Consider the following 24,077-nt stretch of genomic DNA (forward strand, 5'->3'; position numbering starts at 1 on the left):
TCCAGAATAACCATTTAATCTGTACTGCCTTGTATTACTGTATAATTTGTCTCCCAAACAGGTTAACAGTCCTCTGAGATCAGGGACTATAGAGGTGGAATAACAAGACGGGCATGGTGGCTCATGCCCATAATCCCAGCACTTTAGGAGGCCAAGCAGGAGGATCATTTGAGCCCAGAGTTTCAGACCAGCCTAGGCAACATAGTGAAACCCTGTCTCTACAAAAAATAAAAAATTACCCAGGTATGGTAGCATGCACCTGTAGTCCCAGCTACCCTGGAGGCTGAGGCAGGAGGATCGCTTCAGGATCGCCAAAAGTTCGAGGCTGCAGTGAGCTATGATCCTACTACTGCACTCTAGCCTGGGTGACAGAGTGAGACTTCCTCTCAAAAAAAAAAAAAAAAAGAATAGCAGCTACCATTTAGTGTGGTCTTACTGTGTCCAAGCACTTCATACACATTATCTCATTTAATCCTCACAACAATACAAATAAATAATATTAGTTTCTCAATTTTTGAGGTGGAGAAAAAAAAGGCTTAGAGAACAAGCAATTTGCTTTAAAATTTTTTTTGTAATTTTATTATTATTACTATTTTTTAGAGATAGGGTCTCACTCTGTTGCCAAGGCTGCAGTGCAGTGGCACAATCACAGCTCACTGCAGCCTCAAACTCTTGGGACCAAGGGATCTTCCTGCCTCAGCCTCCTCAGTAGCCAGGACTACAGGCATGTGCCACCATGCCTGTATGTATACATATATATGTATGTATTTTGGGGGATTACAAGTATATATATTTTTTTGGGGGGGGGATTTTTTGGGGATTATTTTATATATATATTTTTTTTGGGGGGGAGATATATATACATATATTTCTTTTTTTTTTTTTTTTTGAGACAGGGTCCCACTGTCACCCAGGTTGGAGTACAGTGGTGACATCGCAGCTCACTGCAGCCTCCACAGCACACTGCAAGCGATGCTCATGCCTCAGCCTCCCAAGCAGCTGGGACTACAGGCACACGCCACCACCCCCGCTAACTTTTATATTTTTAGTACAGATGGGGTTTCACCATGTTGCCCAGGCTGGTCTCGAACTCCTGGCTTCAAGTGATCTGCCCGCCTTGGCCTCCCAAAGTGCTGGAATTACAGGCATAAGCCACCATGCCCAGCCTCAATAAATGTTTTTAAATGACTGAACAATGAACTTTTTTTGTTTTTGAAACAGGGTCTTGCTCTGTTGCCCAGGCTACAGTGCAGTGGCAAGAACATAGCTCAATGCAGCCTCGACCTCCTGGGCTCAAGCGATCCTCCCACCTGGGCCTCCCAGGTAGCTGGAACCACAGGCGTGCACCACAACACCCAGCTAATTTTATTTATTTATTTATTTTTTTAGAGAAGGGATCTCACCATGTTGCCCAGGCTAGTCTTGAACTTCTGGCCTCAGGTGATCCTCTGGCCTTGGCCTCCCGAAGTGCTAGGATTACAGGCGTGAGCCACCACACCCGACCTCAATAAATGTTTTTGAATGACTGAACAAGTGAAAATTTTTGGGGGAAGAGCGTCTTGCTCTGTTGCCCAGGCCAGAGTGCAGTGGAGGGAACACAACTCAATGCAACCTCAACCTCTCCAGCTCAAGTGATCCTCCCACCTCAGCCTCCCAAGTAGCTGGGACCACAGGCATGCGCCACCACACGCAGCTAATTTTTTTTTTTTTTTTTTTTTTTTGTAGAAAAGGGATCTCACCATAGTGCCCAGGCTAGTCTTGAACTCCTGGCTTCAGGTGATCCTCCCATGTTACTTTGTATTTTTTTTATTTGTCTTTAAATGCTATCTCCATTCTTAAACACTCATGCTACTTTGCATTTTGTTACTTTTCATATGTGGATGCAATCTATATATATATACACACACACAGATATATATATATATATACACACACACACATATATATACACACACAGATATATAGATATATATATATACACAAACACACACACAATCTCTTTGAAGTCCACTCTATCAGCCAATCCAATCATCCACTGATGATCATGAGGATGGATGATGATAACTAACATTGACTGAGAGCCTACAATATGCCAAGAACAGCTCTAAGCTCTCTGACCCACATTAATTTCTTAGTCCTCAGAACCTTACGAGATAGTTAATAATATCTCCAATTTACAAAAAGGGGGAGTGAAGCATGAAGAAATTGAGTAACCTACCCAGGTTACTGGTAAATGGAAGAACTGGGATTCGAACACAGAGTTTAGCTAAAAAAATCAATACCCTTGACCACTATTTCAGTCCTCTTTGCATCTCCCAAAGCATCTAGAACAGTAAATATCAGTAGATGGATTGAAATGACATTCTCGGCCAGGTGCAGTGGAACATGCCTGTAATCCCAGCACTTTGGGAGGCCCAGGTGGGAGGATCACTTGAACTCAGGAGTTCAAGAGCTGCCTGAGCAACATGGCAAAACCCCATCTCTACCAAAAAAACACAAAAATTAGCCGGGCGTGGTGGTGCATGCCTGTGGTCCCAGCTGCTTGGGAGGCTGAGGCAGGAGGACTGCTTAAGCCCAGAAGGTCAAGGTGGCATTGAGGTGAAATCACGCCACTGCACTCCAGCCTGGGCGAGAGAAAGAAACCCTGTCTCAAAAAAAAAGAAAGAACATTCTCATTCCTATCTAGTACCCTCTCTATCCCCAAACACTGCTTAACTGTGTCAGAGACGAACAAGCAGCACCAACTTCTTTACGAAGCCATTCCCTCAGTACAATTCCATGCCCCCAAGATTGTTCTGGCCACGCTCTGTGATGTGCTTTGGATCCATAAGCATTGGGTACGATACTAACACCAGTTACGAAAGAAAAAGCATTTTTCTACCCTGCGGAGAAGCATTCTTCAAGTTCCACAGGTTCATTAAAAGCCATAAAGAATAATGTTTTTAGAAAGGAAATAAGGGCAGAAAAGCAGTTTAAGGTACCAGATAAACACAGTTGTTACAAGATACATTCTAAAACTGCTGAGAAATGTTAGTATGACTCTGCAACACATCAGATATCCATTTCTATTTACTCATTTCTTTGGCAAATGCTCTTGCCACATGATTCCCAACAGAACCAGCTCTTTGATTAGCAGGGTCGTGGTCTGCAGCTCTCTTTCTAGGCCCTGTTATCTATACCTCATACAACGTAGTTAGCTTCACAGTGGGTCTGAGAACTTCAATAAGAGACCAGAGAGGTGAACTTGACACTACTATTGCACTCTGAATGCATCCTCTTCCCTGACAGACTGCTCACTCTCACTTTCCACTTAGCTCCCGTTTCAGGACAAGAGGAAAACCAGGAGAATAGGAAAGGAAAGGAAGAGAGTGGGGAGGCGTGACCATGACAGCTCTGCCCATGGCCTATCGCTGCCACAATCATTTGGTCAGAAAAACATGAAAAGCAACACTTTTTTTTTTTTAATTTTTATTTTTTGCGATGGAGTTTCACTCTTGTTGCCCAGGCTGGAGTGCAGTGGTGTGACCTCGGCTCACTGCAACCTCCGCCTTCTGGTTTCAAGCGATTCTCCTGCCTCAGCCTCCCGAGTAGTGGGATTACAGGCACCCGCCACCACACCCAGCTAATTTTTGTATTTTTAGTAGAGACAGGTTTCACCATGTTGGCCAGGCTGGTCTCAAACTCCTGACCTCGTGATCCGCCTGCCTTAGCTTCCCAAAGTACTGGGATTACAGGCATGAGCCACCGCGCCTGGCCGGAAAGCAACACATTTAATGGAACATGTGAACCACCGGTACTCTATTCTCAGACTACGCAAACAGCTGTGTCACTGTTCTCTCTAACCTGCTCTGGTCCACTTACCAAAACTCACATCCACAAAGGTGAGGTTTCACTGGATTTGAAGTCTCCTTCCCATTTCCTATGATTTTACACACGTGGCACACTGACTTTCTTCTCTTCCCTACGTATGTTAAAAAGCTCCATTTTGAGCTGAGCAAAGAGAATTTAAATTAAAACAAGGAAACGGAGAAAATGCAGTTTTCGAATTCCCATGCCAAATCAGGGACTGCATTTACCAAGTCTAGGCCTGTAAAGGGTAAAATGTCTCAAGCTTCAGGTACTCTACTACTAAGCAAGTCAAAACCTCAGAAATTCTGTTGAACACCTCACAGTAATCAATTCTAAAACTTTTATTGATTGCTTACTATATGCCAGCAGGCTAGGGGCTTTAAATGTTATTCCAGTTGATCCTTATAGCAACCCTCTGGAGGTATATTATCTCTGTCTAAGAAACTGAGGCTTGGAATTTCAATATGAGCTATTGTTCACATAGCTAATAAATGACAAAACAGTATTTGAAGCCAAAGTCAATGCCACTGTCAGTACATTGTGGCTGCCTCCATAAAGCTTCATAAAGCTAAAAATTAACTGGGACTAAGCACAGTCACCAGTAGTGTAGCTTATTTTGTTTTTGTTTTTTAATATTTAATAGTTCCTTAAAATCTACAACAATATAGCTATAAACTTAAGTTACTCTGGAATAATCATCAGGGTGATATGGGACCTTTTTACATACATTTAGTACAAAGCCATCTGGGCATTAGGTTTTATGATTCTCAGGACAACAAAAAAAATACAAAAATAGAAACGCCACCTATAAAGCTGTATCTCACCCAGAGAAATACTCACCTTTGAGAAGTGCAACTGAGAGCTGGTCAGTGTTCAGGTTATTGACATATTTTCCCAAATAGGTATTGAGAACCCAGGCTACAAGGCCTTCCAACATGACTATATCCTCAGGAAAAGGTGTTTAGAAATCATGGATCATTCTTTATTTCTCTCTTTCATGGTCACAGAAAAATCTATGAAAGGAAAATAATGAAAATCAACATAAAAACAGGATGATTTTCTAAGCCAATTTCCTCCTCTACCTGCCTGAAGGTAGATGAATGAATGCAAAGCACAGATGTTTTGTTGGGTTTTGTTTGTTTTTGGTTTTTTGTTTTGAGACAGTTTCGCTCTTGTCACCCAGGCTGGAGTGCAGTGGCACAATCTCGACTCACTGCAATCTCTGCCTCCCGGGTTCAAGCCATTCTCCTGCCTCAGCCTCCCGAGTAGCTGGGATGACAGCTGCCCACCACCACACCCAGCTGATTTTTTGTATTTTTAGTAGAGATGGGGTTTCACCATGTTGACCAGCCTGTCCCAAACTCCTGACCTCAGGTGATCCACCCGCCTCAGCCACCCAAAGTGCTGGGATTACAGGCATGAGCCACTGTGCCCGGCTGCAGATGTTTTAAAAGATGAGGCAAGAAGCTCTGTAAGATGTCCCCATCAGTAACTGGAGGGCCAAACCAAAACACCTACATTCTGATGCTGCTTCAGGGAATAGTCACTCTTAAATTTACCAAAAATTACCTACAATTCAAAGCTGTCTATCTTTTCAGTGTGACTGTCCATTGCTTGCTTATGTTGATTTACCTTGGGATTAGACTGCCGTGATCAGAGGTTCTCCTATGGGCATAATTTAGTAATCTCTGGAGGCATTTTTTATCATGACTTAGGGGCTGCTACTGGCATCTTGTGAATAAAGACCACAGAAGCTGCTAAACCTACAACGCACAAGACAGCTCCCACAGCAAAGAATTATCCAACCCAAATGTCAACAGAGCCAATGTTAAGAAACCTTATCCTAGATTAAGACAGAAAATGCCCTAAGAGATTGTCTGAATGAAATTCATGAAAGAGGCCGGGGGTGGTGGCTCACGCCTGGAATCCCAGCACTTTGGGAGGCCGAGGCAGGTGGATCACCTGAGGTCAGGAGTCCAAACCCAGCCTGGCCAACATGGTGAAACCCTGTCTCTACCAAAAATACAAAACTTAGCCAGGCATGGTGGCAGGCACCTGTAATCCCAGCTACTCGGGAGGCTGAGGCAGGAGAATCCCTTGAACCCGGGAGGCAGAGGTTGCAGTGAGCCAAGATCACACCACCGCACTCCAGCCTGGGTGACAGAGTGAGACTCCATCTCAAAAAAAAAAGAAAAAGAAACTCATGAAACAAACCTGAATAAAGTTGGGGGTGGGGGGAGAATTCACATTCTTTAATGATCCTCATTTAGGCCGCCCAAATTAAATGTCTCAAATTTGTTCATGAGGATCACTTATAAAATAATATACATGGGAGAGAGGCGACAGTGCTTTATCACTGTTCTTAAATGTCCTGTAACTGCATTACTGGTACCTGGGCACCAGATGACGCTGATACAATGAACAATCTTAGTCGATTATTACAAACCCCAAACTCCAGAAATCCTCTGGCTCCAGCCACGGTATTTAGATTTTGTAGGTACTACTGCCTGTTATAATAACTGGTGTTTACCAGTATTACCAAAAAAAAAAAAAAAAGACTAATTATAGTATTACAAAAAGTCAACATGAGGGAAACTGAGACACAAAAGTTTAACTGGGTTCTGAGACTGCTCAACTAGAAGATCCCAGTGGAAACTGTGAGCCTCAAATCTTGCTCTGATCCACCATGTCAGTCATCAGCCACCCTGCCAGGCACTACAGACTTGCCATGGCACGCATCCCACTGGAGCCAGCCTACTTTCAGGATCCTCTCCAAGCACGCTGCCCCACCTCTAGTGATTCATCTTAGTGCTAGAAGATACACCTATCCCAACTGAGAGGCTGCCATCCAACAACTACCAGAAGCACAAGGCCTCCACAAGAATGAATTCAATCTCCTGGAAAAACTGGCTTTTGTTTGTCAACAATATCTTGTACTTCCAGAGAAGATTAACTTTTATTGGTCAACAGTGACAGCAAAAAGAAAAAAACAGCATTTGGTAAAATATTTGACCAATTTCTTTCCAAAGATTTTTTTTTCTGCAAATGGAATATAAAGATATTTTTTAAGGGTAGAGTTACATAAAACTAATTATTAGCTACATTTGTTTAAAGAAGATGTTATAAGAACAATTTAAAAAAAAATGCTCAACAGTCTGAATAAAAGAAACATTTCTCTATTGTAACTTTTTTTTCTGGAGACAGAGTGTTGCTCCCTCGCCCAGGCTGGAGTGCAGTGACGGGATCTCGGATCTCGGCTCACTGCAACCGCCATCTCCTGGGTTCAAGCGATTCTCCTACCTCTGCCTCCTGAGTAGCTGGGATTACAGGCACCTGCCACCATCCCCGGCTAAGTTTTGTATTTTTGGTAGAGACAGGGTTTCATCATGTTGGCCAGGCTGGTCTGAAATCCTGACCTTAAGCGATCTGCCCACTTTGGCCTCCCAAAGTGCTGGGATTACAGGTGTGAGCCACCGTGCCCGGCCACTATTATAACTTGAAAGGAGTAAATTTGTGAAAACCAAATGTGAAACTGACTAATCTTACTATGGGGACTCCAAACAAACTTGAGTAAGAAGCCAAGGTCAGAGTACTCTTTATTTTTGTAGTTATTGCCACTAATTTCGGCCCTAAATGCCAACTCTGAGTGCCAACTACCAATTATCTCCAAATCAAGGGAAACAACTGTCAGTTTGTAAACAAGTTCAGGCCCTACCCTACTTGCCCTAAACGGAAAAGAATGCAAAGCACAGATTTTAAAAGTATGAGTGATTAGCATTGTAAGGCAACCTGGTCAGTAACATGGAGGCCCAAACCAGAAAGCACCCATTATTTGCTCTGCTAAGCATCTAGACCGTGCTTGAGGCCACTTCAAGGATTCCCTGAAGGAATTCAGTGTCAGCAAGGGCCGCCAGACTGGCCAGAGTCCCAAAGTGTTTACACTCCGGTCCATCAGGACTTCTAGGCAGCTGCCTGGCACTAAACCCCACCTGGGCTCCCCTACCCAGTGGGGCGGGTGACAGTAGGGATCAGTGCTGAGCCCACGGGCGGGCAGACAGCCGGGCATGACCTTGAGCCAGGCCCCTCCCCTGAGGAGCGGCCAGACCGGGAATAGGAAGGACTGGCAACCGGACCTGGGCGTCCCTCCCCGAGGCGGCCAGGGCTGAACGCTGCCGGCGCCAGGGAGCTCCAAAACCGGGGCGGGGACGGCTGTGCGACCGGTGGCCCCACAGGAACGGCACTGCCCGGAAGGCGACGCTCCCACAACCCTCCCGCCCGCAGCTCTCGGAACCCTCAGCCCCCTCCAGGGGACAGAGACCCCACCACCCAAGTAAAACCTGGAGGGAACGGCGCCGGGATCCCACACCTAGGAGGAGTGGCTGGGCCAGGGCGTGACCCTGGGGGGTAAAAGGTAAAGAGAGGTTTTAGGCCTGATGTCTGGCATCCCACACCTAGGAGGAGTGGCTGGGCCAGGGCGTGACCCTGGGGGGCAAAAGGTAAAGAGAGGTTTTAGGCCTGATGTCTCCACCCGAGAGTGTGACCTCGGGTGGCTGATTAAGGGAGGTGGCTAAGGCATTCTAGAGAACTGACACCCCACTCTTCGGCGTAATGTGGGGGGCTCGCACACTGGGGTCCTGCATTGAGACCAAGGCTCAGGCGGACAGGCGCGGACTGACACCCCCCAATTCCAGGGCGCCAGGCTGCTGGGACCCCGGAAAGTGTGCCGGGGTCCAGCGGGGGCTCGGGCTCCCCAGGACACGGACGTCGGGGTTCCCAGAGGTTCAGCCAGCCCCGAGCCTGTGCTTGGGGTGCTCGCGGGGATTCGGACGCAGGGGTCCCCGGAGGTGGCGGGCTTGGGGCCCGGGGGGAGCAGACGCCCAGGGTTACCCCGAGGGGCTCAGACCGAGGCCGGACGACGGGGCCCCCAGGCTCCCAGCATCGCTCTCCCCAGGGTGGGCCCGGGCCCCCATGTCCAGGCGGAGCCCTAGCGGCGGCCCGCGGGTCCGCGCCGGCCCTGCAGTTCCCGACCCTGGCCCCGCCCGGCACGGAGCCGCTCGGCCCCTACCTGTCGGTGTCCCGGGCCGCCCGCCCCAGCCCGGCGCTGCGCGGCGTTTCCTCCCCGCCGCTCCTCAATGGCGCAGGCCCGCGGCGCTCAGGCCGGCCCCGACCCGACCAATCGAGCGGCCGACGCGCCGGTGCCTGGCCAGCCGAGCGCCGAGTTATCGAGGAGGCGCCCCCTGGCGCCGGCGGCCGCTCCTGCAGTGGTGCGGGCCCCTCCAGGGTTCGCGGACACTGGGGCTTATTTTATAGGTGGGGAAACTGAGTCCCAGGGGAGGGCAGGGCCACAAATGACTCTGGTTCAGACAGCATGGGAACCCAGGATTCTTCCCACCTACAACCACCCTGCCTTCCATCCAAGCGAAAGGTGCAATTGGCCGTCCGTCTGGCCCACTCACCCACAGTCCGTTCCCCACTTCGCAGCCACAGGGGCCTGTTAATTCAGACCCTGCCCTTCCCTGCTTAAAACGGCGTCCCCACCATACTTCAGTTAAAACCCACCTCCTTACAGAGCTGCCACCAAGGTCCCACTGGATCTGGTCCCTTCCCATTTCAGCCACTTTTTCCCCGGCCGACTCTGCCTCAGCATCCTTCAGTTTCTGCCCCAGGAACTGTACATTTGCCGTTGTCTCTACCTAGGAGCCTTCTCCCCAGACCAATAGAAATACAATGCCAGCCACATAGGCAATTCACATTTACTAGCTAGTACATTTTTTTAAAACGAAAAAGAAGAAAATGAACTTCATTTTAATATATTTAATCCAATATGTTCAAAATATGATCATCTCAACATGTAGCCAAAAGAAAAAATTACTAATACAATATGTTAACTTTTTTATAGTAAGTTTTTGAAATTCGGGTATATTTTACATTTACTGCGCATCTCAGTACAAACTAGCCAGAATTCCAGTGCTCAATAGCCTCTTGTGGCCAATCCAGAGCTACAGAATAGCTCTGGATATTCGTATAGCTGACTCCCTCTGGCTTCAAATATTCCACTCAGAGAGGACTTGTGCCTATCTACGGTTCCACTATGAGCTGGGCACGGTGGCTCATGCCTGTAATCCCAGCACTTCAGGAGGCTGAGGCGGGCGGATCACTGAAGTCAGGAGTTTGAGACCAGCCTGGCCAACGTAGTGAAACCCCATCTCTACTAAAACTACAAAAATTAGCCGGGCGTGGTAGTGCACACCTGTAGTCCCAGCTACTGGGGAAGCTGAGGCAGGAGAATCACTTGAACCCGGGAGGCGGAGGTTGCAGTCAGCCGAGATCACCCCTCTGCACTCCAGACAGAGTGAGACTCCCTCTCAAAAATAAAAATAAAAATAAAGTTCCGTTATCCATTACCCTGTTGTATTTTCTTCATGGAACCTAATACTCCCTGAGATTACCTTGTTTGTTTATACATATGTTGTTCTTTCCCCAGTACCTTGAAAACAGAGATTTTATCCCTTTCACAGTGTTTCTTCAACACCTAGACATTGCCTAGCACAGAAAAGACTCAATAAGTGTGTATGAATGAACAACTGAACACTTCCTCCTTGCATTATCACAAGAAGGGCAAGAGGGAGACCTCAGGCTCATATAAATTAGAAGATGCAGGAAGCAGAACGGCAAGGTTACAATCATGTATTTACCATAATAATTACCAACCCTCATGATGCTAAGCTAATGAGGGTGCATGTTGGGCTGACTCACTCCTGAGCAAGACTGGGGTTCCTGTATGGTGGGATCAACCTCTCAGAATCTGGATGCTGGGTCTCCTCTGGGGCTGAGGTTTGGGAGTAAAACCTGGAACTCCACAGACAGAAGGAGGAAGGAAGGCAGTCCTTCAGAGGTGAAGGACCTCGAAGTCCAGATCACCTAGCACAGACACTTGGCTGTACCTGGGAAGCTTATTAGAAATGCACATGGCCCAGGCCAGGCGCAGTGGCTCATGCCTGCAATCTCAGCACTTTGGGAGGCAGATGTGGGTGGATCACCTGAGGTCAGGAGTTCAGGACCAGCCTGACCAACTTGGCAAAACCCCATCTCTACTAAAAATACAAAAATTAGCCGGGCATGGTCGCAGGTGCCTGTAATCCCAGCTACTCTCCTGGCTAAGGCAGGAGAATTGCTTGAACCCAGGAGGCAGAGGTTGCAGTGAGCCGAGATCTCACCATTGCACTCCAGCCTCGGCAACAGAGCAAGACTCCATCTCAAAAAAAATCCAAAAAAATACTGCACATGGCCTGGCACCGTGGCTCACACCAGTAATCCTAGCACTTTGGGAGGCCAAGGCAGTGGGGGGGATTTTTTGAGGCCAGGAATTCAAGACCAGCCTGTGCAACATAAGGAGACCCCAATCTCTACAAAAAATTATAAATGAAAAAATTAGCTGGGCACGGTGGCACATACCTGTACTCCCAACTACTGGGAGGAGGATTGCTTGAGCCCATGAGTTCAAGGTTACAGTGAGCAATGATCATGCCTGTGCACTCCAACCTGCGCAACAGAGACCCTGTCTCAAAAACGCAAATTCCTGGGCACCATTGATTCGACCAGTATTACTGAAAGTCTTCGTGCCCTCAGTTTCCTATAAATGTTTAAATATACATTTACCATACAGCAATCCCACTGCTAGATATTAGCCAAGAGAAATTAAAACATATGCCCACACCAAGACTTATACATGAACACTCATAGCAGCTTTATTCATAAAAGCCAGAAACAAAAAAAAAACAATCAAAATGTCCATCAACAGGAGAGTGGACAAACAAATTGCAACATAGTCACACAATGGAGCACTACTCACCAACAAAAAGGTGAGGAGTGCTGACGCAGGCACGATCTGGAGGAACCTCAAAAGTATTAGCTATGTGGAAAAAGACCACATACCGTAATGATTTCATTTTTGTGAAATTCCAGAAAAGACAAAACTGTCAGAGGAACTACAGGCTACAGGTGCACTACCACACCCAGCTGATTTTGGGGGTTTTTTTTGTTTGTTTGTTTGAGACGATCTTACTCTGTCACCCAGGCTGGAGTGCAGTGGCACAATCTCGGCTCACTGCAGCCTCTGCCTCCCAGGTTCAAGTGATTCTCATGCCTCAGCCTCCCGAGTAGCTGGGATTCCCGACGTGCACCACCACGCCCGGCTAATTTTTGTATTTTTAGTAGAGACGGGGTTTTGCCATGTTGTCCAGGCTGGTCTTGAACCCCTGAGCTCAAGCATTCCTCCCACCTTGGCCTCCCGAAGTGCTGGGATTACAGGCAGGAGACACTGCTCACAGCTTTTTTCAAAAATTTAATTGACAAATAATTGTATATATTTATGGGCTACAGTGCACTGTTTTGATATCTATTTACAATGTGGAATGATTAATTCACACTAATGAACAAATCCATCAGCTAACATACTTTTTTGGATGAAAACTTTTTTTTTTTTTTTGAGACGGAGTCTCGCTCTTTCGCCCAGGCTGGACTGCGGTGGCGCTGTCTTGGCTCACTGCAAGCTCCGCCTCCCGGGTTCACGCCATTCTCCTGCCTCAGCCTCCCAAGTAGCTGGGACTACAGGCGCCCGCTACCATGCCCGGCTAATTTTTTTTGTATTTTTAGTAGAGACGGGGTTTCACCGTGTTAGCCAGGATGGTCTCGATCTCCTGACCTCGTGATCCGCCCGCCTCGGCCTCCCAAAGTGCTGGGATTACAGGCGTGAGCCACCGCGCCCGGCCGGATGAAAGCATTTAAAACCTACTCTTTTAGCAATTCTGAAATATACAATGTATTATTTCTTATAGTCACCATTCTGAGCAATAGATCACTATAGCTTCTTTCTCTTGTTTAACTGAAACTTCGTACTCTTTGTTTTGTTTCTTTTTTTTTTTTTTTGAGACGGAGTCTCTCTCTGTCACCCAGTTGCCCAGGCTGGAGTGCAGTGGCGTGATCTCAGCTCACTGCAACCTCTGCCTCCCAGGTTCAAGCGATTATCCTGCCTCAGCCTCCCCAGTAGTTGAGATTACAGATATGTACCACCACGCCTGGCAAATTTTTGTACTTTTAGTAGAGACGGTGTTTCATCATGTTGGCCAGGCTGGTCTCAAACTCCTAGCCTCAAGTAATCCACCCACCTCGGCCTCCCAAAGTGCTGGGATGACAGGCGTGACCACCATACCTGGCCCAAACTTTATACTCTTTGGTCAACATCCCCAAGTTCCCAACCCAAGAGTTCCTGGGACCACCAGGATCTCCAGAGAGATAAAAGTGTCTTTTCATAGGTTCCTGAGATGACTGGTGGCTGAAAGTCCCTAGATAGCTTCAGAATGGGGCTGGTTGCCAGAGGGAGCAACCATGTTATTAGAGAGAGGGTTGGCCTATCTCACGCAAAAACACACACACTCTTTGACCGCCTCCGACCTGCGGGGAGGATTGGAGATTGAGTTCAATCACCAATGGCCAATGATTCAGTCAATCATGCCCACGTAAAAACCCTAAAGGTGGTCGGGCACAGTGGCTCACGCCTGTAATCCCAGCACTTTGGGAGGCCGAGGCAGGTGCATCACAAGGTCAGGAGATCAAGACCATCCTGGCCAACATGGTGAAACCCTGTCTCTACTAAAAATACAAAAAATTTAGCCGAGCATGGTAGCGGGCGCCTGTAGTCCCAGCTACTTGGGAGGCTGAGGCAGGAGAATGGTGTGAACCTGGGAGGCGGAGCTTGCAGTGAGCTGAGATCAGGCCACTGCACTCCCGCCTGGGCAACAGAGAGACTCCATCTCAAAAAAAAACAAAAAAACCCTAAAGGTTCAGTGTTTCCAAGCCCCACCCCCTCTCTAACACCTTGGCCTGTGCATTTTTCTACTAGTTGCATCCTTTATAATAAATTGTAAATGAAAGTAAAGTGGCCAGGAGCAGTGGCTCACACCTGTAATCCCAGCACTTTGGGAGGCCAAGGCAAGCGGATCACGAAGTCAGGAGTTCGAGACCAGCCTGACCAACATGGTGAAACCGCATCTCTACTAAAAATACAAAAATTAGCCAGGCATGGTGGCAGGTACCTGTAATCCCAGCTACTCAGGACGCCGAGGCAGGAGAATTGCTTGAACCCAGGAGGCAAAAGTTGCAGTGAGCTGGGATTGTGCCAATGCACTCCAGCCTGCAACAGAGCAAGACTCCATCTAAAAAAGAAAAAAGAAAAAGAAAGACAGTAAAGTGTTTCCCTAAGTTCTGTGTGCCATTATTGAAAATAATCAAACCTAAGGGAGGGGTCATGGGAACCCCCAATTTATAGCTGATCAGTCAGAAGTACAGAAGGCCTGGACTAGTGATTGGCATCTGAAGTGGGGCAGTCTTGTGGGGCTGAGCACTTTACTTGTGGGATCTTCTGCTAATGCCAGGTAGGTAGTGTCAGAATTGAATTGAATCTCAGGACACACAATTGGTGTTCAGAGAATTAGAGAATTGCTTGGGGTGTGGAAAACCCACAATTTGGAGTCAGAAGTGTTGTATGAATATAAGAAAAGCAGTTTAGGCTGCACATAGTGGCTCATGCCTGTAATCCTAGCACTTTGGGAGGCCAAGGCGGGAGGATCTCTTGAGCCCAGGAATTCAAGACCAGCCTGGGCAACATAGTAAGACCCTGATGTGGTTTGGCTGTGTCCCCACCCAAGTCTCATCTTGAAATGTAGCTCCCATAATCCCCACATGTTGTGGGAGGGACCTGACGGGAGGTAATTGAATCATGGGGGCAGGTTTTTCCCATGCTGTTTTGCTGATAGTGAATAAATCTCATGAGATCTGATGGTTTTATAAAGGGGAGTTTCCCTGCACACGCTCTCTTGCCTGCTGCCATGTAAGATGTACCTTTGCTCTTCTTTTGCCTTCTGCCATGATTGTGAGGCCTCCCCAGCCATGTGGAACTGTGAGTCCATTAAACCTCTTTTCCTTTTTTTTTTTTTTTTGAGATGGAGTCTCGCTCTGTTGCCAGGCTGGAGTGCAGTGGCACAGTCTTGGCTCACTGAAACCTCCAACTCCCTGGTTCAAGCGCTTCTCCTGCTTCAGCCTCCCAAGTAGCTGGAACTACAGGCATGCACCATGCCCAGCTAATTTTTGTATTTTTAGTAGAGGTGGGGTTTCACCATGTTGGCTAGGAGGGTCTTGATCTCCTGACCTTGTGATCCACCTGCCTCATCCTCCCAAAGTGCTGGGATTACAGACGTGAGCCACTGTGCCCAGCCTAAACATCTTTTTCTTTATAAGTTACCCAGTCTTGGATATTTCTTTATAGCAGTATGAAAATGGACTAATACAGTAAATTGGCACCAGTAGAGTGGGGTACTCCTATCAAGATACCAGAAAATGTGGAAGAGATTTTGGAACTGGGTAACAGGCAGAGCCTGGAACAGTTCGCAGGGCTCAGAAGAAGACAGGAAGATGTGGGAAAGTTCAGAGCTTCCTAGAGACTTGTTGAATGGTTTTGACCAAAATGCTTATAGTGATATGGACAATGAAGTGCAGGCTGAGGTGGTCTCAGATGGAGACAAAGAATTTATTGGAAACTGAAGCAAAGGTGATTCTTGGTATGCTTTAGCAAAGAGACTCACAGCATTTCACCCCTGGCCTAGAAATCTGTGGAACTTTGAACATGAGACAGATGATTTAGGGTATCTGAGGGAAGAAATGTCTAAGTAGCAAAGCATTCAAGAGATGACTTGAGTGCTCTTAAAAGCATTCAGTTGGCTGGGTGTGGTGGCTCACGCCTGTAATCCCAGCACTTTGGGAGGCTGAGGCGGGCAGATCACAAAGGTCAGGAGATCAAGACCATCCTGGCTAACATGGTGAAACCCCGTCTCTACTAAAAATACAAAAAAAAAATTAGCCAGGCTTGGTGGCAGGTGACTGTAGTCCCAGCTACTTGGGAGGCTGAGGCAGGAGAATGGCGTGAACCCAGGAGGCAGAGCTTGCAGTTACCCCAGATTGCACCACTGCACTCCAGCCTGGGCGACAGAGCAAGACTCCGTCTCAAAAAAAAAAAAAAAAAAAAGCATAAAAGTTTGGAAAATTTGCAGACTGACAATGTGATAGAAAAAAAAATATATGGGGAGAAATTCAACCCAGTTGCAGAACTTTGCAGAAGTAATAAGAAGCCAAGCATTAATCGCCATGACAATGGGGAAAATGTCTAGAGGGCATGTCAGAGGTCTTCATGGCAGTACCTCCCATCACAGACCTGGAGGCCTAGGAGGAAAAAATGGTTTTGTGGGCCAGGCCCAGGGCCTTGCTGCTTTGTGCAGTCTTGGGACTTGGTCCCTGTGTCCCAGCCATGGCTAAAAGGGGCCAACATACACCTCAGGCCATTGCTTCAGAGGGTGCAAGCCCTAAGCCTTGGCAGCTTACACATGCTGTTAGGTCTGCAGGTGCATGGAAGTCAGGAATTGAGGTTTGGGAACCTCTCTGCCTAGATTTCAGAGGATAATGGAAACACTAGGTAGAGGTGTGCTGCAAGGTGGAGCCCTCACAGAGAATTTCTGCTAGGGCAGTACAGAAAGGAAATGTGGGATGGGAGCCCCCACACAGAGTCCCCACTGGGGCACTGCCCAGTGGAGCTGTGAGAAGAGGGCCACCATCCTCCAGACCCTAGAATGGTAGGACATCTTGCACTGTGCACCTGGAAAAGCTGCAGACACTCAACCCCAGCCAATGAAAATAGCCAGGAGGGGGACTGTACCCTGCAAAGCCACAGGATGGAGAGCTGCCAAAGACCGTAGGAACCCATCTCTTGACCTGGATGTGAGACATGGAATCAAAGGAGATCATTTTGGAGCTTTAAGATTTGACTGCCCCACTGGGTTTCAGACTTGCATGGGGCCTATAGCCCATTTGTTTTGGCCAATTTCTCCCATTTGGAACAAGTGTATTTACCCAATGCCCCATTGTATCTAAGAAGTAACTAACTTGCTTTTGATTTTACAAACTCATAGGTGGAAGTGACTTGCCTTGTCTCAGATGAGACTTTGGACTGTAGACTTTTGAGTTAATGCCAAAAGGAGTTAAGACTTTGGAGGACTGTTGAAAAGGCATGATTGGTTTTGAAATGTAAGGACATGAGATTTTGGAGGGGCCAAGGACAAAATGATATTGTTTGGCTGTGTCCCCACCCAAATCTCATCTTTAATTGTAGCTCCCATAATCCCCACATGTTGTGGGAGGGACCTGGTGGGAGGTAATTAAATCATGGAGGTGGGTTTTTTCCCATACTGTCCTCATGATAGTGAATAAGTCTCATGAGATCTGGTGGTTTTATAAAGCGCAGTTCCCCTGCATACACTCTCCAGCCTGCTACCACGTAAGATATGCCTTTGCTCCCCCTTTGCCTTTTGCCAAGAATATGAGGCCTCCCTAGCCGTGTGGAACTGTGAGTCCATTAAACCTCTTTTTCCTTATAAATTACCCAGTCTTGGGTATTTCTTCATAGCAGTATGAAAATGGACTAATACAGACCCTCTTTTAAAAAAAAAAAAGCACCTTGCTTTTTTTTTAGTTGTAGACATACCAGAGGAAGGGCTGCAGGAGATGGGGGTCATTCCTTAATTACCACCCACTTAGATGCATGTTGGCCCAGAAGGGGTAAGTTTTCTGGGACAGGCAGATTTGCAGAGCCCAGCTCCACACTCTCCCCACATCAGGTTCCTCCCCACCTGTCCTCCTATATCAGTTTCTGGAATCATCTGGACCACAGGGGATGCAGACAGGTAGCCAAAACTCCTGCAGAAATGTTTCTGTTGGCACACACAATGCTTTAAGCTCATTTGAATTACTGAAAACAGAAAAATCTGGAGATTACACATGAAAATCTGTATTTAGGACATCTCTAGAAAAATTGAAGATTTGGCCACTCTGGAAACTGCTGAGGGCCCCATGTGTAATGGCTGCAAACAGCTTCCTTTGTTGTGTAGACAGCCTGAGTTTTGCTCTAAGGGACTATGGAGACAGCCCTTTCCAATGTCTTTGACCTTGGCATTGTCCCCAGTGTAGGCTTCAGACAGGCATGCAAGGTGCCTTTGGAAAGCCCCAGGGCACCGTGGCCAGGGTTCACATTGGCCAAGTCATCATGTTCATCCACACCAAGCTGCAGAACAATGAGCATGTGATTGGGGCCCTACATAGGGTCACGTTCAAGTTCCCTGGCCACCAGAAGATCCACATCTCAAAGAAGTGGGGCTTTACCAAGTTCAATGCAGATGAATTTGAATATGTGGTGGCTGAGAAACAGCTCAGCCCAGATGGCTGTGGGGTCAAATCCATCCCCAGTCATGGCCCCCTGGAGAAGTGGCAGGTCTTGTACTTATGAGGGCTTTCACTGTGCTGCCCCCAATAAATTATGCCCACCAATAAATATCCTACTTCCTGTCCACCCAAAAAAACAAAACAAAACAAAACAAAAAACTGAATGCTTCTTTGCCTACATTCATCCAATCATTCACTGTCAACTGAGCACCTACTATGTGCCTGGCACTGTTCTTTTGCAGTGAGAGGGCTGGACCGGGTCCCACTCTGTTGCCCAGACTGGAGTGCAGTGGCACAATCATGGCTCACTGCAGCCTCGATCTTCTGAGCTCAAGTGATCCTCCCACCTCAGCCTCCTAAGTAGCTAAGACTGCAGGTGTGCACACTCAACTAATTTTTTTTTTTTTTTTGAGACTCACTCTGTCACCCAGGCTGGAGTGCAGTGGCGCAATCTCGGCTCACTGCAACCTCCGCCTCCAGGTTCAAGTGATTCTCCTGCCTCAGCCTCCCAAGTAGCTGGGACTACAGGCACGCACCACCATGCCTGGCTAATTTTTGCATTTTTAGTAGAGATGGGGTTTTGCCATGTTGGCCAGGCTGGTTGTGAACTCCTGGCTTCAAGTGATCCGCCCACCTCAGACTCCCAAAATGCTGGTATTATAGGCATGAGCCACCGTGCCCGGCCCTGGCTAATTTTTTGATTTTTTGTAGAGATGGCTGGGGGGCTCTCACTATGTTCAGTAGGCTGGTCTTGAACCCCTGGGCTCCAACAATCCACCCATCTCAGCCTCCCAAAGTGCTGGAATTATAGGAGTGAGCCACCGGCCACCGAGCCTGGCTGCCTGGGACTGTTCTAAGCCTATGACTGAGCAAAATAAAGCTCTGCCATCCTAGAGTTTATATTCTAGCAGGAGGTGTAGACAATAAGAAATAAATATAACAGATATGTAAATTATATAGTATTTGAGAAGGTGATAAGTACCATAAGAGCCCTGTGGGGGGTAGGAAGATCCCAGATGTGAGGAAGTTGCAATTTTAATTATGAATTAATTTAATTAGGTCTTGAAGGCTTTTAACTTTGTAAGGCAGTGCTGTCCAATAGAAATAGAATGCAAGCCATATGCATAAATTTCAAATTTTCCAGTAGCCAAATCACAGAGTGAAAAGAAACAGGTAAAATGAAGTTAATATTGTATTTAACCTAGTATATCCAAAATAAGACCATTTCAACATGTAAATCAATGTAAAAATACCAAGAATGTATTGTATATAGTTTTTCATAGTAAGTCTTCTATATTTGGTATTTCATATTGAGATGTATGTTACACATCTCAACCTGAACTAGCCATGTTTCAAGTACTCAGAAGCACCTGTTCCTGGTAGCTACTCTATTTGGAAGCACAGGTCCAGAATCTCTTGTGAAAGTGCAAGCAGCCCAGGGATAGATGGTACCATCACCCCATGGGGAAAAAAAGAGAAAAGGTGGCCGGGCGCGGTGGCTCATACCTGTAATCCCAGCACTTTGGGAGACTGAGGTGGATGGATCACGAGGTCAGGAGATGGAGATCATCCTGGCCAACATGTTGAAACCCTGTCTCTACTAAAAATACAAAAAATTAGCCAGGCATGGTGACTGGTGCCTGTAGTCCCAGCTACTCGGGAGGCTGAGGCAGGAGAATCACTTGAACCTGGGAGGTGGAGGTTGCAGTGAACTGAGATTGCACCACTGCACTCCAGCCTGGGTGACAGAGTGAGACTCTGTCTCAAAAAAAAAAAAAAAAAAAAAAAAAGAGAAAGAGAGAGAAAAGGCAAATAGACCACAGCTCAGAGGCCAGCCCCCTCATCTCACAGATGGCGATTCTGAGCTCCAGAGGGGGACAGAGGCTGCTCAAAGTTCACATGGCAAAATAGTGGTGGAACCAAGGCACAGTCACTCTTAGGATTCCCAGCCTTTAGATTCACCCAAAGCAGCTGCTCAGCCCAACCTCCCAGCTTTCAGGGTGCTGCTAGTTTCCCCAGAAAGATGTCTACCCCTTTAAATCCAGGTTTCCTTGACTTTCTTGTGAAATTCTAAGGAGCTGCTTATCAGGAACTTCCCACAGTAAACAGCCTGTCCAACACAATCCTAAGATAAGTGTCAAACCCAGCCCTGCCAGCCCTACGTCCTCCTCTGCAAAGCAGGGATAATGAGTACCTTGCCTATCTCGCAGGACAGTTACCGAGTTGAAATGATGCAACCTCACTTTCTCAACTGTGGTATTTTGGGGTTTTTTGGGGACAGGGTCTCGCTCTGTCACCCAGGCTGGAGTGCAGTGGCACCATCACAGCTCAAGCAATCTAGCTAATTTTTTGGTAGAGACGAGGTCTCCCTATGTTGCCCAGGGTGGTATTAAGCTCCTGGCCTCAAGCCATCCTCCCACCTTGGGCCTCCCAAAGTGCTGGGATTACAGGTGTGAGCCACCATACCCAGTCTGCTTTCTCAGCATTAGCTCAGACAACGCTATGGAACTTCCCACACTCCCCAGCTCAGGCCCCTCCCATGACACTGAAGATAAAACCTAACGGCCCAGCATGGTGGCTCCCACCTGTAATCCCAGCACTTTGGGAGGCTGAGGCAGGCGGATCACCTGAAGTCAGGAGTTCAAGACTGGCCTGGCCAACATGGCAAAACCCTGTCTCTACTAAAAATACAAAAATTAGCCAGGTATGATGGCAGACAACTATAATCCCAGCTGCCTGGGAGCCTGAGGCAGGAGAATCACTTGAACCCGGGTTGCAGTGAGCCAAGATCACACCACTGTACTCCAGCCTAGGAGACAGAGCAAGACTCTGTCTAAAAAAAAAAAAAAAAAAAAAAAAAAAAAAGCCAAAGTCCTTTCCATGGCTTCACGCCACTCTCCCAACCCCATATCCCATCCCACCCCCCATAGTCCCATGGCTGTCCTGTCCTCCCCTCACCAAGGTGTCTGCTTAAACTCCAGCACCTCAGAGAAGCCTTCCTCAACCCACCTTGCAAACTGGCAGCAACCCTATCTGTCCCTTCACTTTGCTTTATTTTTCTTAGCACTTACCACTACAGGCATAGCCTACATGTCTGTCTTTACATAGTCCCTGCTAGTGTGTCAGCTCCAGGTGGACAGGGACCTTGCCTGTGCTGTTATCTGCAGCATTCTCAGCACCTATACATTAAAAAAAAAAAAAGCAATTAACATGTATGGAGCCCTGACAATGTGCCAGGCACAGTTCTAAGCATTTCAGACAGTAACTCATGTAATCCCACAATCTGAGGGAGGTACGATTTTAATCCCATCTTACAGATAAGGCGAGTAAGGCACAGAGACATCAGAGACATTCATTCACTTGACTGAGGTCACAGCAACAGGAAGTGTTGCATCCAGGATTCACACCTGGGCAGGTAGGCTTCAAGGACCTACAACTTTTCTTTTTTAAGACAGGGTCTCGGGGCTGGGCGTGGTGGCTCATGCCTGTAATCCCAGCACTTTGGGAGGCCGAGGCAGGCGGATCACGAGGTCAGGAGATCGAGACCATCCTGGCTAACACGGTGAAACCCCATCTCTACTAAAAATACAAAAAAATTAGCCGGGCATGGTGGCGTGCGCCTGTGGTCCCAGCTATTTGGGAGGCTGAGGCAGGAGAATGGCGTGAACCCGGGAGGCGGAGCTTGCAGTGAGCTGAGATCACGCCACTGCACTCCAGCCTGGGTGACAGAGCGAGACTCCGTCTCAAAAAAAAAAAAAAAAAAAGACAGGGTCTCACTCTGCCACCCAGGCTGGAGTACAGTGACTCGATCACAGTTCACTGCAGCCTCGACTTAATCACGGTTCACTGCAGCCTCGACTTCCTGGGCTCAAGCAATTCTCCCACCTCAGCCTCCCACAGTGCTGGGATTACAGGCTTGAGCCACCATGCCGGGCTGGACCCACAATTTTGGGTTCTGTGCTTGTTCATCTATAATGATAATGAATGAATGAGAACAATAAAAAGAACTCAAAAAGACATTCCTTCTCTACCCAGGCTGGTCCTAGCTCAGCCAAACCACATGTTCTGTCCTGATTAAAGAAATGGGCAAGAGAAGCTGCAAGCCTGGCCCATGCTGACTGGTTACCATATCAGGCAGGTGGCTGCCCCTGGTTGCTCCAAATGGACCCCCTCAAACAGAATCATCTGGTGCCTCCTCTGTCTCCAGGTAGGTGGTGAGCTCTGGGAAACAGCAGCGCTGGATCTGGTCCCTTGGTCTCAGCACCAGCCGATGTCCAATGCCTATGAGAGCAAGGAGCCAAAGCTGCCCTCCTCCCCCAGCACCGAGTCAATTCCCTGCTCTCAAAGGGGGTTTATTCCAGTTTCCATGATCCACACACTGGCTCAGCTCATGTTTCATACATTGACATCCCAACCAGGTTGGTGCTGTTACTATCCCCATTGTATATATAAATGGGGACTCAAGCTCAGTGCAGCCCCAGCCTCTGCAGAGTGGATGTTCAGTAAACGTGAACATCTGCAGCAATGACGCCATGAGTGAACACCAGAGCTGCTGGGGCTGCAATGGCCTCTGTGCAGGAAACACAGGGCACAGGCAAGTTGAAGGAAGACGCTTTTGCCAAGGAGAGGCAAGCATTAGAAGAACCCACAAGGAGAGGCAGTAGCGGAAGCTATGGGGCCACAGTGGTGGTGGCAGGGAGAATCTACCAGAAGGGGAAGGGGAGTAGGGAATACACACCTGGCCTCACTTTCCTCCCATCCTCTAGTCTCCTGATGAGATGGGATCGTTCCCTTAGCCCCCTTCATAGGCAGGAATTGGAGTGGCTCATTTCACTCAGCCTGCCACTGGCCACTCCTCGTGAGAGGAAGCATGTAAGCAAGTGAGTGCGAGGACCAGAGGGAATGAACGCCGGAACTGGCCAGTCGCTCCTTTCTGGTAGGAGCAGGCTCTGTGCAGTCCCCACAGCAGCATCCAAGTCCCTGCCTTCTCAGCATGCAGATTCTTGTCTGGCGTCCAGGAAGAATCAGGTCACACGGATGGATTGAAAGATGATGAACGCAGAAGACTTTATTGAGCAGTGAAAGGGGCTCTCAGTGGAAGGGGAGCTGAAAAGGGGATGATGCAGGAAGGTGATCTTTCCCTGAAGCCACGCCATCTGAAGTCAATCACGTCTATCCGTAGTCTCCGACGCTCAGTTGCTTTTCTGCTCAGATGCTTGTTATCTCCTCCAGTCAGCCGTTTGTGTCACTCTGCCAGCTGAAGTCTTTTTATGGGCACAGAATAGTGGCATGGCAGGCCAAAAAGGCAGCATTTGGGCAGAAAAATAGGGTCAGCTGTCTTCACTTAGGGCAGCAGTTCCAGGCTTAAGGGTGGGGCTTAGCCAGGAGCCTGGCCATTCTGTATCACTGCTAGTGCTCTCCCATGGCCAAACCCTGCTGGGAGCCTCAGGGAAAGGGGTCCAGGAATGTGTGTGCAGGAGGCAGTCTCCCAGGGCACAAAGCAGGGCAGAGAGGGGAACCGGAGGGGTGGATGGAGACTAACCAGCACATTGCCGGTCTCTCCGCTTCTAATCCATCTCTCTCCAGCCATCCCCCGAGTATAGCCAAGGCAAGGGAGCTTCAGAAGGAGCCCCCTGCCTCCTGGTAAGCAGTCCCCACAACTGCACTTTCCAACCTCCTCTCTCCCCAGCACCTGGTGACATCATTCCAAAAGACAAATCTGGCCATATCCCCCCACCGGTGAAACCTCTTCAGCGAGTCCTTTGTCCCGTTGTCTGCCTTAGCAGGACAGTGGCCATCCTTTGGACCTGGCCACTCCTCAGCCTCATTTCCTGCCACTGTCCCAGGCCAAGGGCAGGCTTGGCTGATCCCTGGCTCCCTCAGGCCTCTGCTCCCAGGTTACCTCT

At 48.0% G+C, this 24,077-nt stretch overlaps 1 protein-coding gene and 1 pseudogene across 11 annotated transcripts in view; one reads left to right on the plus strand and one right to left on the minus strand.

The window, feature by feature from the left end:
- VPS13D (vacuolar protein sorting 13 homolog D) overlaps window positions 1-9,024 on the minus strand; it is a 283,384-nt gene extending 274,360 nt beyond the window's left edge. For 6 of the 11 annotated variants that reach the window (XM_009448451.4, XM_009448447.4, XM_009448433.4 and 3 more), the window contains exons 1-2: window positions 8,915-9,014; window positions 4,690-4,862 (exon numbers count right to left, since the gene is read on the minus strand). In XM_009448451.4, the coding sequence (XP_009446726.4) occupies window positions 4,690-4,786 (97 nt within the window). In that variant the 5' untranslated portion in view covers window positions 4,787-4,862; window positions 8,915-9,014. Of the gene's footprint in view, window positions 1-4,689; window positions 4,863-8,914 lie in introns of all 11 variants that reach the window. The other 5 variants (XM_063785968.1, XM_001145053.7, XM_009448445.5 and 2 more) reach the window with 2 other exon arrangements.
- Window positions 9,025-17,755: 8,731 nt separating this feature from the next.
- LOC112207295 (small nucleolar RNA SNORA70) lies at window positions 17,756-17,879 on the plus strand (annotated as a pseudogene).
- The last annotated feature ends 6,198 nt before the right edge of the window (window positions 17,880-24,077 follow it).

The sequence above is a fragment of the Pan troglodytes genome, chromosome 1, assembly GCF_028858775.2.
Source record: "Pan troglodytes isolate AG18354 chromosome 1, NHGRI_mPanTro3-v2.0_pri, whole genome shotgun sequence".
In the NCBI taxonomy this organism is placed as follows: domain Eukaryota; kingdom Metazoa; phylum Chordata; class Mammalia; order Primates; family Hominidae; genus Pan; species Pan troglodytes.